Below are 12,303 nucleotides of genomic sequence, written 5' to 3'. Positions count from 1 at the left end.
TCTACTCTGCCCTGGTGAGGCCGCATCTGGAATATTGTGTCCAGTTCTGGGCCCCTCAGTTCAAGAAGGACAGGGAACTGCTAGAGAGAGTCCAGCGCAGAGCCACGAAGATGATTAAGGGGGTGGAACATCTCCCTTATGAAGAGAGGCTGAGGGAGCTGGGTCTCTTTAGCTTGGAGAAGAGGAGACTGAGGGGTGACCTCATTAATGTTTATAAATATGTAAAGGGCAAGTGTCAAGAGGATGGAGCCAGGCTCTTCTCAGTGACATCCCTTGACAGGACAAGGGGCAATGGGTGCAAGCTGGAACACAGGAGGTTCCGCATAAATATGAGGAGAAACTTCTTTATGGTGAGGGTGACCGAACACTGGAACAGGCTGCTCAGAGAGGCTGTGGAGTCTCCTTCTCTGGAGACATTCAAAACCCGCCTGGACGCGTTCCTGTGTGATATGGTCTAGGTAGTTCCTGCTCCGGCAGGGGGATTGGACTAGATGATCTTTCGAGGTCCCTTCCAACCCCTAACATTCTGTGATTCTGTGACATTGCTAGCAAAAAGGTGGAGAGAAGACTTGTATCTGTTCTTCCTGAGAGTACGGGGCAGGGACACCTGAGGTAGCATTGCCGTGAACTGTGTGCATTTACATGACACAGTGGAGGATAGCAAACGGGGTTTTTTTGGCTGAAAACAAGGCCTATCAATATTCAGGATGAAAGGAAAAGAAAGAAGGAAAAGAAATCAGTCAGGATATTTTTAGACCTTTTAGACTGCTTCCAATCACCCATTTTTGTGTGCATTTTAAAAACAACAAAGCAATCACTTGGTGTCCTAAATCCATACGACTTCCTGGAAAAATATTTTTGAATCTCAAAGACTAATTTGGACCATACAAGTCAGTGAGAAGGAAGAAAGGAAGATGTCTAGAGACGAGACAAATCCTGTAGGATGGTGCAGTGGAGAGCTAGTGCTGAACCAGTGTCCTGGTACTGCATGCAGGGACACAGACACAGCAATTAGAACAGACATGAGATACCGAACTACTTTCACTAAAAGTCTTGTAGCACTATCAGAAGATGAAAAATTACCTTCTTGTTTCTGATAAACTGCAATTCAAATAGTTACCATGCACCTGAACTTGAACTGGAACACGGTATTCCTCTGCTCCTTTTTTCCTCTTTTAACGTCTATTACATATCACTGTGACATGACTGTTCTTCAGTGTGGATGAAAGATTAACTCTGGACTTTGGTCCACATTCTATTATGGTACAGGAATCAGAAGTAGTAAGTATCTAATAATGCCACTTGAACATGGCTTGCTAATGTAAGCAACAGCACAAACAGTGCAGGACTGCATGACCGCATTGAGTCTCAGAGGGACAGAAGGGTGGGTTTGATTGTTTTAACAGAGGAGTGTGGTTAGAATTCTACTAGAGGACACTGAAATATGGGAGACTGAGCTTATAAACTGAGAGATGTTTAGTTGGTAAATATAATAGAGGTTAGTCCTTCTGCACCTTATATTGAGTTTCTACTTCGTGATATGTAAACTGTAGAAGAGGCTATCATTAAGCTACCAGAGGCACAGCCACTGAGGCAAACAGATTAAGAGGGGCTTCTTTTATTCATGAATCTGGTATTTGCTACAGACTTTTATTCCATGAATTATGGTGCATACTTTTGTACTACAATTTAAAGCTCTGACAGTTTTTACCTGTGTGAACATTAACTAGAAATAAAGAAAAAGCAGTAAGCTTCTGTCTCTGTCTTTAAAAGAAGTGATTTTTCATTTTCTTTACTTATTTGCATGAAATATTTTAGATCACATAGCCTGCAGACAGCTGTATAAATTTTTAAGAGTGAAGACACTAACCATACATTACAAATTCTTATTACTATTCTGTTGTTGAAATAGGCGTATGGAATAATATAAAAGAATCCCTTGAACTGGTGTAATAAACTATGCTGGCATTTCTTAAAATTCTCTAAAATGAATCTAAGCTGCAAAAAAATTTGTTAATTTGTGTATTGAAGTATATAAAGAGAGATTCACAAATGAGCGGCTCCTTTTTCTCTTTAAAAATGAGAATAATATAGTTAGTTTTATAGTAAACAAATGCTCAACCCAACATCGAGAAATCAGTGTGTTGCTTAGAAAAACAAGTGCTTTAGGCTGCAAATCTGACACATGCTTGTACTTTCTGGCAAGATGCAGTCTTCAGATTTCATGGGATACAGTACTGCTCTGAGCTCCCTATGGTATGTCTTTTCTCTGCTTTTTCTGCATGCTCTAGGGATCTTATAGAAAAAACAGACTAGATTTGCTGTGTGGCTCTGAGAGCAGTGTCTGTCTTCAGTGGTGACAGTGGGGGATCTATGCATGCAGGGCAAGCTGAATACCAAACTGGGGAGCAGTCATGCACAACTGAGAGGGAAAAATTCCACCATTTTTTAAAATAAAGACTTAATCATTTAGAGTATTACACATTCTTAGAATAGTCATAGACAGAATCCTAGGGGTAAAGATGAGAGACACGGCTTAAAGCAGGATTCACTGTTTTATCTCTGTGCTTTACTCCCCAGATTAGGCAGCACCTTGTATACATAGTCCAAATAAAAAGTAATTGGCAACACACAGGTCATGCATGTTAGAAAATCTTGCCAGAATGCCTGCTTCTTTCCGGCAGATGCAGCCTAGGGTAACAAATGCTTGATCTTAATTATATACTATGTTTTGCCTTATGGCAATGAATCCTTTTCTGTGTACTATTCTTAAACCTAGCTCCTAATTTGCCCTGTGTACTAAAATTAATGTTACTTTCAGTAACTGCTAATCACAGTATCCCAGCTTTTACATTCATTTTTTTCCCACATATGTCTAAACATTAGTGTTAGTTATTAATGTCGTGGGGATGTTTGTGATGTCATATCCTATCTTATTCTTTGGCCAAAATGATATGTACAACATAAATTACTTATATTTTTGTTTTAGTTGCTTTTAAGGACTCTGAAGTGTAGGGTCCCATGATGTTAGATGCTGCACAAATTCAAAGTGATTGACTGGTCTTCTTGTAAAGAACTTCTGCAATTTAGACAAGGTGAAGCGGGGGAAGGAAAACAGACACTCTGGATTTTATCTACTTCTGTGTGGATGGTCACCTCATTTTCTTTCAGAAAGTGAATTAAGTGCATTTCTGATTCAAGCCATTTTTAGCTCAGAAACATGAACTGTAAATTCCAGGGAATGAGATTTTTCTCTCTCTTCTTAGCATTTGGTGACATTTGCTAATTGATAAAAGGAATACTGGATTGCATCTGTTGCTGCTTTTTTAGGCAAACAATTCTATTGCTGAGGATGAAAACACAGCAGTTTTCAAATCCCACATGCTCTTACAGTTCAGTCTGTATATATTCCCTAATCTCTTGTGGTCTCAACAGGACATCTGCAGATCGGTAAAATAAGTATCGAAGAGCAGTTAAGGTGGCTGCCTATAACTTAGCCTATTAACAGCTCCAGTGATTTCCTCATAATGGAACACACTGCAGGATTGCCACAGAATAAAGTAACAGAGATGAAAGTGTGCATCAGGCAAGACATATTTTAGCTGTTTGTAAGTCTTATCCAGAGCTTGCTAGTGGAGCTGCCAACCCATTTTTAATCCTCCTCACAAAAGCTTGATAGCAGAAGTGGGCTCCACTAGCTATTAACAGTGACTCTAGTGCCTTTCTAAGATCCAAATCTTGTTAGCCATTAGCATACCAGCAGGATATCTGAATTCACTCAGGTCTATTCTCAGATGTAACAGTTTCATCTCACTCCAGCTATTTCCAGTAGGGATTCCTCTCTTTAAGATTGCCAAAGAAACAAATTGGGAGTCCGTATCTCTGCAGAGAAACCACGTTAACTGACTCAGGAAGTAAATGCAGTTCTCCCACGTCCCTTTGATCAAAATCATCTGCAGACCAATTCATGCTTGGATGGATCTGTGACAGAGTCCCCTCCAGGTGTGCTCAAAACATTTAACATTTCTGATCCCTTCCTCCATTAGAAATGTGTAAGCAGCTGTGGGCTGCTTCATTTTACCAGTTGCTCCACAACCTTTTACTGGTTATGTCTGCCAGCAAAGCTTCTGCCAGAAGAATCCCTTTAATTTTTAAAATAGAAGCTTTCGTTTTTATATGGAAGATCTTTTTTCATCTCCAAGCGGTGTGCAGCAAGAGACTGATGAGAAGGCTGCATGCGCAAACTGTTTTGATGAGAGGTTCCAAAAACCTTATGAAAATATATATACACTGACTTAAAGCTCAGATGGTTCCCCTGTAGCTGACAGAACAGATCCTGCTGTACATGACTATTCTGAATACATCTTTCCCAGAGATGACTTGTTCCTAGAACACTTGGATAGTGATACTTTTGACTTAAAAATAGATCAGATTGTACCAAACTTCTTCATCTCTTGTTCTTTATTATCAATATAGTGTATTCTTCAGTAGAAATATTTTTCAGGAATGTCTATTACGGAATTAATATTAAAAGTTCTGCTGTCTTCTGTCATGTCTAACAACAATTTGTGCACAGAGTATAAATGAGTGGTTTTTTTCTAGCTCCTCACTCTCGGTCCCCTGTGTTCATGGATTTTATTGTACGCTAAAGAAGGAGGTTTTGTGAAATGTATTGTTAACATATCGGCAGTCCTTTCCTGCAGCACAGTGGGTCAGCTTTGTAATAACAGAAAATGGAGTGAAGCACGAAGATAACCTAAAAGAAATGTGGAATTTTTTCATGAAAAGTCACCTGCTGCTTTTTTGTTGAAAAATTTACACTCCCCCACCCCAATCACTTCCAGTGTTTGAGGTGGCAGTTGTCAGTCATATATCAATAGGTAGCAAGCTATTTAAGTTGTCCAAGACTATAAGTGCTTCATTAATTAAAAAACAATTTGGACTATACAAGGCAGAAAAGCAGCAAGCTTGTTTGCAGTGCTAGAACCCCAACTGTATCCAAGACACTACAATTAAGATTTTACTTCAGTCCAGATAAGCATGTCCATCACTACATGTGTAACCTGTTTTGTATGTAAACAACGTGTACAGGAGTATATGCAATTTCTGGTGTAATTGCAGATGTTTATCAGGTCTCTTTACCATTCCTGCCATGAATTACATTGTGAATTTCTGACAGGTTAATAAATTATGAATAGCTTATAAAGTTTCATTTTGGGGGTAATTTTTCTGTCTAATCTCTCTCCGTGAATTAAACCTTAGGGTAGGTGCTGCAAATCTTAGGTTTTTCATTAGACAGGGATACACAATTCAATAGCTCCTTTAGCTTCAGTCCAGTATTATTCTGTACTCCAGCTACAGCTATATACCTGATGCATACACTGAACTCTTCTATTAATAGCAATGTAATTATAACCAACTTGTTCTGTAAAAATTTTAGCGGTCATTGTCAACTATGTCTTAGGGAGTTAACGTTTTTGAAGTTCTGCTACTCTGGGAGTGATGCATTTTAGACATTAAGTTTGTATATGTATTAATAGCAAGGCATAACACATACCACCAAATACTTTGTTTATAATGCAGCAGCTTTTTGAATCCTATGCTACAGTTACTTGAGTTACTTCTGCTTAACTGCTTAGTGGTGCAAGCTGTTTGGTGCTTAGCTGCTTCTGAGTGCAGCAGAAAAGGTTGCAGGTAGATCCTGGTTTCAAGTAAAAAATGAAATTCTGACTTACACTTCATACTGCCTTTGTTAGGGCCACTGAAGCCTCTACAGTCAGTACTTTGCTTTTGGTTTCAATGGACAAATCATGAAATTATTAACAGATTTTTAAAAAGTATCTTCTTTGCTTTTTTTTAGTTTTTTGGGCCATTGTTACACCTTTTGATTTTGGAAATAGGAGGCTATAATTCCTAGCTTTTGTGTAGAAGGAAGCATTACTTCCTAACACTACTTGTTTGTGAGAAATTAGCTGTTAAAATCATGCCAAAATGCAAATGAGGGGGCTGAGCAGAATGGCAGGAAGTTAATCATAGTACTCCACATTCTTGCAACCTGCCAGAGTTGGAAATAATTCTGTACCTCATTGGAAGGCTGGGAATGTCAACTTTCCAGAAATAGCAGTAATTTGTCCCAGCCCTGGCTGCTTGTTGAATTATCAGGACAGAAACTACAAAACTCTTTTTGGCTTTTTAAGTTAATTCAATATAATAACTGAAATAGTCCAAAACTAATGTACAGTCAGGATTTAACTTAGGGCTTGTGGTTTTTTTCAACCAAATAATAGCATATGGAAATGAAAGACGGAGCATGTTTGAAGAATGGGAATGAGCTCTTAGCAAACACATTTTCGGGGAATAGCAGATATGAGGAAATTCAAGATAGATCTATTTACTTCCAAAGCGTAACAGGAACATGGCTTTATTAAGAAAGCAGCTGCTTTTCTCTCTTACAAAGCAGAGGGTTATAATGCTTTACTGTTGCAGAGCAGTTGCATTGTGCAAGCTGTGCTAGGATTAAAGAATGATTCTACCGCGTTTAAAATCTCATTGAGAACTGAAGACCGGAAGAAAAGGCTTTGTCTTTAAACAACCAAAACGAAGCGAGCACCTTGGCCTCCACTAGGTTACATTCACCACTGAGAAAGCAGGTGGGCATTGGCTGGGCTCCACTTCAACAAAAGCTGCAGCTATTGCAACTTCAGTGCTGTCGTGGTCCACCATTGCTTCCACTCAGCACTATTGGCTGGTAGATCTGGATGAGAGCAAATAATCGATGTAAGATAATGGAATTCACAGGGCGAGACTTTAAAAAGTTTTGCTGAACACCATGGAGAGAGGCAATAACAATTATATTAAGATGTTTATTTAAATCAGCCCTTCTTATTGATAGCTGAGGAAGAACATAGAGTAGTTCTGAACAAGCATAATAGAAGAAATTTGAATTGCCAGAAAGTGAGTGTGATGGGCTTGCTTCTGCCCTGAGGTATACAGCCAAAAAATATAACCTTTGTGGATGACAGAAATGTATTTATGCATTCCATGTTAAGAACTGAGGATTAAACTGTTTCTAAGTATTATTATAAGATATGCTTTTCACAATATACTGAGCTTCACTGTACTTCATATATGGTTTAGCAGAACTCTCCCATTTCGGCACACAGAGCTTTTTGTATAGAGAAAAAAAAAATTACTGCCACTGTAGGTAGAGCTTTCATGCAGAATTTAAGATGCAACTTTTAAAATACAGAGGCTTACTTTGAATGTTATTACCAACAGTTTTCTTTTGGGATTAAATCTGTATGCCTCTTTATAGGAATCTTTTTTTTTCTTCGTGATTAGATGTAATAATCTGACTATATGAAGACTTCTAGTGGAGAAGAGATAAAAGGGAGTGTGTGATGCTAAGTAATCATAGGTTGTTTCTGTAGTCATGGCAAGTGATGCATTTAGAATACTAACAGCTTATTGACTAATGGCTTTGTGCAATTTATAGATTATGAATAATACAAAAAACTTTCTGTAGAAGGACTTTTTACTTGGACACCAGTGTGATTATAAAAGATTGGCATAAGGTCTGTTCAGGAGAAAACCTGTATAGTCAAATTTGCAGCAATCACATATTTATGAAATGTAATTAAATCTGCATATGTAGAAAGTAATTAAGAAGCAGAAATGTCAGGTGTATTTTATGGTTGTTTTATAGTGGTTTATGGTATTTAACTATGTTACTTAAAGAGGAAGTAGGAAAAAAAACTAAATGCCTTTTCTCCCCCATGTAAGTCTTATGTTTCCTATGTTATCTAAACTCAGTGGATGGTTAACCCCTATATAGAGAAACAGACATTTATTGAGAGCAAGTATCTTCTGTCTCTCAGTTATGCTAGTAAATGAAAAATATTTATTCAAACCTTCAAGATATCTGTTCTCCAGGCCAGGAACATGGGATTTTATGGGCCATGGAAACATTCTGGATTTAAACCAGACTTCTTTACAACTTTCATACCATGGGAGAACATCAATGTATATCAGAAACAGTTCTCCACTCTGCAGTAATGCCTTCTTGGCTTCGAGAATGTAAGCAGACGCTCCAAAATTTTCTAACGGAATAATTTAATAATAATAAAAAAAATCACTTATGTTTCAACTCTGCTGTTGCTAAAGAAGATATTTTATTTATTTCTAGAATGCTAGAAATAATCTCTTGAGGCACAAAGTTAACTGCCATATCTAGCTTTATTTTCTAGCAGAAACCCTAACCCATTGTCGAGCTGTATAAATAATATCACAGACAAAGAAATGCTAGGATGAGGAGCCTTCCTCAGTTGTCTACCTCTGAACCTAAAGAAGTTAGAAACAAGATTTAAAAGCCTCAAGAGAAAGAGAAGCACAGGTGAATACCGGTCAGGCAGTAGCTTGTGACTCAGTTGACTGATTTTGTGAAAGCCTTGCTGAAAACAGATCTTGCTCCTGCTAACAAGTATAACAACATGATCACCGTTATGAAGAGAGTTCCGAAAGCAGAGAGAGTATTTTTACTGCGAAAAGACTGGAGCGTAGGAAGCTCTCGGTGTGTCTCGGGAATACACGGAGCACTGGGGCAGGGTCGCTGCCACTGTGTCCCACGATTCTGCAGGCTGGGACCCCCCCAAACCGACTTGCCGAGTTGCCCGCCGCCCGCCTGCGTCCAGCGGGGACGTCAGGGGCCCGGGGTGGCTACGGGCTCCCGGCCCGCCACGGCCCCGCGCTGGGCTCCCGGCAGCTCCCGCCCTGCAGCCCCGAGCCGCCGCCGGCACCGCAGCGCTGGCTTTCGCCTGGAGCTGAGCGGGGCCGGGGAGCCGCCAGCAGGCAAGCGGGGTGCGGTGGGGCAGCGTGGGCGGCCGGCAGCTGCCCGGGAGCCCCGGCAGCAGCGGGGCGCCCGCCCCCTGCGCAGCCCCCGTGCCCCTCGCACCAAAGTTTCCGCTGGCGGCAGGAAGGCGGCCGGGGCAGCCCGGGGGCCGTACGGGGCAGCCGAAGGGGCGGGCGCCTTCGGGGGCACCGTGGTCTCCTCTCCGGCGGGGCGCGGGCAGCTTCTCCCGCGGAGGGCGCCGTGCCGCCCGCGGCTCCTACCTTCCAGCACCGAGCAGAGTTTGTGCAGGGCCATTGTCTCCCGGCGGGCCGCGGCGGCGACTCCGCGGCGGCGGCGATCACCGGCGCTCCATGGCCGCGGCCGGGCGCGGCGGCGGCCCCCCGCGAGGGCGCTGTGGCCGGCGGCTACGGCTCGGCCGGCCCCTGCCCGCCCGCGGCCATGCCCGGCGCCCCCGCGCGGAGCGCGCTCAGCCTCCGCCGCCCGAGCGCGGAGCCTCCGCCGCCGCTGTGCTCAGTCCCATCTAGAGTGGGGCGCGGCGGGCGCCGTCGGGGCTGGCCTGCCCCGGGGGCGGGGGAGGGCTCCCCGTAAGGCGGTACGAGCGCAGCCCGGCAGCTCCCACCACGACTGAAGCGGCTGCCGGCAAATGAAGCTCATTTAAGATGTGAGGGGTGTTTGCCTGGATGAGTCGCTTGTACGCATGTGCCCGCCCCCCACAGAGCCCCGCAAGCAGCCGCAGCCGGCGGGGCCGCTGTGCTCCTCCCGCCCGGCCGGGCACCGAGCGGGGGCGGCGGCGGCCGTAGTGGCGGGGCAGCAGCCGTCCTCGCCCCGACCCTACGGAGAGTCGGTAGTGGCCCCGTTGAGGCACCCCGCCTCCCTCCCCCGCCGTGCATCACGCCCCAAGCCCCATCCTCCCCGCCCGTCTGCCGGGATTTTCCCGTTTGCGGACAAGGGCCCGGCGCTGCTGGCCTCCTGGAGCGCGTCCCCCGCGCCCGCGACGACCAGGGCGGTTCGGGCGAGCCGTGCGGCCCCTTTCCAGGACACGGTGGCTCAGGTGAACATGAATCCCGGCTGCTCGCCTTTGTTTAGGATCTGAGTGGGGTCCCGATGGGGTAAAAGGGAGCCGGTCCTCCCCTTCGTCTTCTGTTCCTCCCCTTCTCCCCCTCACGTGTGGGGGAGAGTCCGTGCGGCTCCAGCCGTGCGGCGTGCCCAGCTGCCTGCCTGGCTGCAGCGAGCTGCCTGCAGCTCAGGCGCCGGGAAGAGCCTATCACACGCTATTGTGCGGCTGTTGTCTGACGAGAGTGACAGCTAAAATGGAGCTATTACTTTACAAGAAGTTAATAAAAAGGCGCACTTAGCCTGCTGCCTGCCCTGGCTCCCATCCCTCTGGTTATCCATCACATCGGGTTAGCGTGTGAGGTGAGATGTTACCTAGCGAAAGGGCCCGAGGTGGGGGAAGGTGGCGATGTCGGGGGAAGGGATGACTGTGACACCGAGGAGAAGGGCTCTCCGCCGGGCAGGGCGAGGAGGGAGAGCCCCGGCCAGCTGATCCCGCCGCGGAGGCACCCCGTGGCGGCCGGGGCTCCGCGTCCTCCCGGACACTTCCGAGCAGGCGGTGGAGATGTGTAAAGACGAGAGCCGCTGCTGCTCCGGACAGCCGGGAGCACGGCCGCGAAAGGTTGCCGTACCGATAGGCTACGTGTAAAATTATAGCAACACATGTAAGCCCGTTAGAGATTTTTTCAAATCTCCCACAGACAACACGGGTTGAAGTGTCTCAGGGTGTTTCATACAGGATGTCTTTTCCCTAGAATTGCCGATCAGGCAAGGCTGGGAGCCTTTAATCAGGATGCCGAAGTACTGAAACAAGGAGATGTTTATATCAGCGCGCGGAGAGTATTGCAAAGCTTTGCGGAGCGGTCCGAGCCCTCCCGGCCCGCCTGCCGCGGGGGCTGCGGTGTCGGGCGCGCGACCGCGGGTTTCCCGTGCCCGAGAGCCGGCTCCAGCCCCGCTCGCAGGGAGCCGGAGGTCACATTCTCCGCTGAACTCAGGTCCCACCGTGGTCGTGCACAGTGATGCAAGTCTGAACCTCCAGGTAGCCCCCGCGGACCCCCTCCGCTGTCCGAGCTCAGGCACTTAATGGAAGCAGTTTGGAACCCGCTCGATAGACCCACTAGATTTTTCAACCTGCAAATGGGATGCATAATTGCAACTTGCGATTCCATCTGCTTAAGGAGTAGGCCTGCTCACTACTTCTCGAACGTGATTGTGAGAGGTGGAGCTCTGATTTCCTTGTGGTTTGGTGCTATATGTGTTTGACTGTTAAATTCTTTCTACAATGTTCAAAGGTCAGCATGTCCTGTTAGAAAAGGTCATTCTCTTGCTTCAGATTATCGGTTAACTGTTTCAGGCTCTTCAGGTCCGTGTCATTGTCAGTTACAACGCACTGAGCAGGGCGGGACTGCAGCGCAGGAGGCCAAAGCCAGCGCGGAGCCCCGCGAAGCCGGGCGGTGCGGAAGGTGGCACTCCTCCCTCCGAGCGCTCCTGCGGGACACCCCGCGACACCTTATAGTAAAGCTCCTGAGCTTTTCTGGGTCTTGAGGATCCATTTCAGTGTTCTGAGAAGCCTGATGAAGTATGAAGCTTGATGCTCTGGCAAAACCCCAAGTTACATAATTACATTATTCCGCTCACTCGAGTTGTCCTTTCAATTTCAAACAGAGATGATACAGTCCTTCTCAAAGGGTAGTTTTCCCATGAATTGGTAAATAGCTGCTGTATTCCAGCAGCGGATAAAGCAATTTCTCTCTGTTCAACTCTTAACCATGTTTTCATAGTGGTGTGATGAAATGTTAAATTCCACAGTGAGAACTCCTATATAAAGAGAAGTCCTGATCAGGTAGATCTACTTTGCATTTTTTTCTTTATTAACAACAAAAATGTTTACTGTAGTAACTCAAAAAAATATCTAACAGACTAATAATTTCTACTCTATCTGTGCATCATCCATAATTCTTTATCCTCTCTGCAAGTACGTACACACAAAATTAAAATCTGACTATGCCATTGTGCAGATTGTTAGGAGACAGGTGGCTGCTTTTTTTTTTGCTTTTTTTTTTGGCATGCACATGTAGCTGATGGCAAAATTTGGCTCGGATATTTTTATTACTTATGATGATATAAGAAATGAGAGAACTAGCCTGATTCTTAGATCTCAAGCTGAATTTGCATTCAAGAAAACTATTTGTGGTCAATTGTCTCACACCAAAGAAATAGGAGAAAAACCTAGTAATACCTTGTACTCAATACAAGTTGGCAGTAATTGCAAAGACCCAATCTGCTACAGTCAATTTAACTGAAAAGTTGAACTTCTAGTTTGTCCATTAGAAGGTTGAACAGAGCTATTACACACGTGGGGAAGCTTAGCAGTTTTTCCATCCTGTTCTTTTCCCAGGGCT

General features: G+C 44.8%; 1 protein-coding gene across 4 annotated transcripts in view; it reads right to left on the bottom strand.

Annotated features, from left to right (window-relative positions):
* Positions 1-9,214, bottom strand: part of NETO2 (neuropilin and tolloid like 2) — a 36,197-nt gene extending 26,983 nt beyond the window's left edge. For all 4 annotated transcript variants that reach the window (XM_068411401.1, XM_068411402.1, XM_068411403.1 and 1 more), the window contains exon 1: positions 9,109-9,214. In XM_068411401.1, coding sequence (XP_068267502.1) covers positions 9,109-9,142 — 34 coding nt within the window. In that variant the 5' untranslated portion in view covers positions 9,143-9,214. The remainder of the gene's footprint in view (positions 1-9,108) is intronic.
* Positions 9,215-12,303: the final 3,089 nt, after the last annotated feature.

This window comes from Nyctibius grandis, chromosome 12 (assembly GCF_013368605.1).
Source record: "Nyctibius grandis isolate bNycGra1 chromosome 12, bNycGra1.pri, whole genome shotgun sequence".
Lineage (NCBI taxonomy): Eukaryota > Metazoa > Chordata > Aves > Nyctibiiformes > Nyctibiidae > Nyctibius > Nyctibius grandis.
This window is presented reverse-complemented; position numbering and strand designations above follow the sequence as displayed.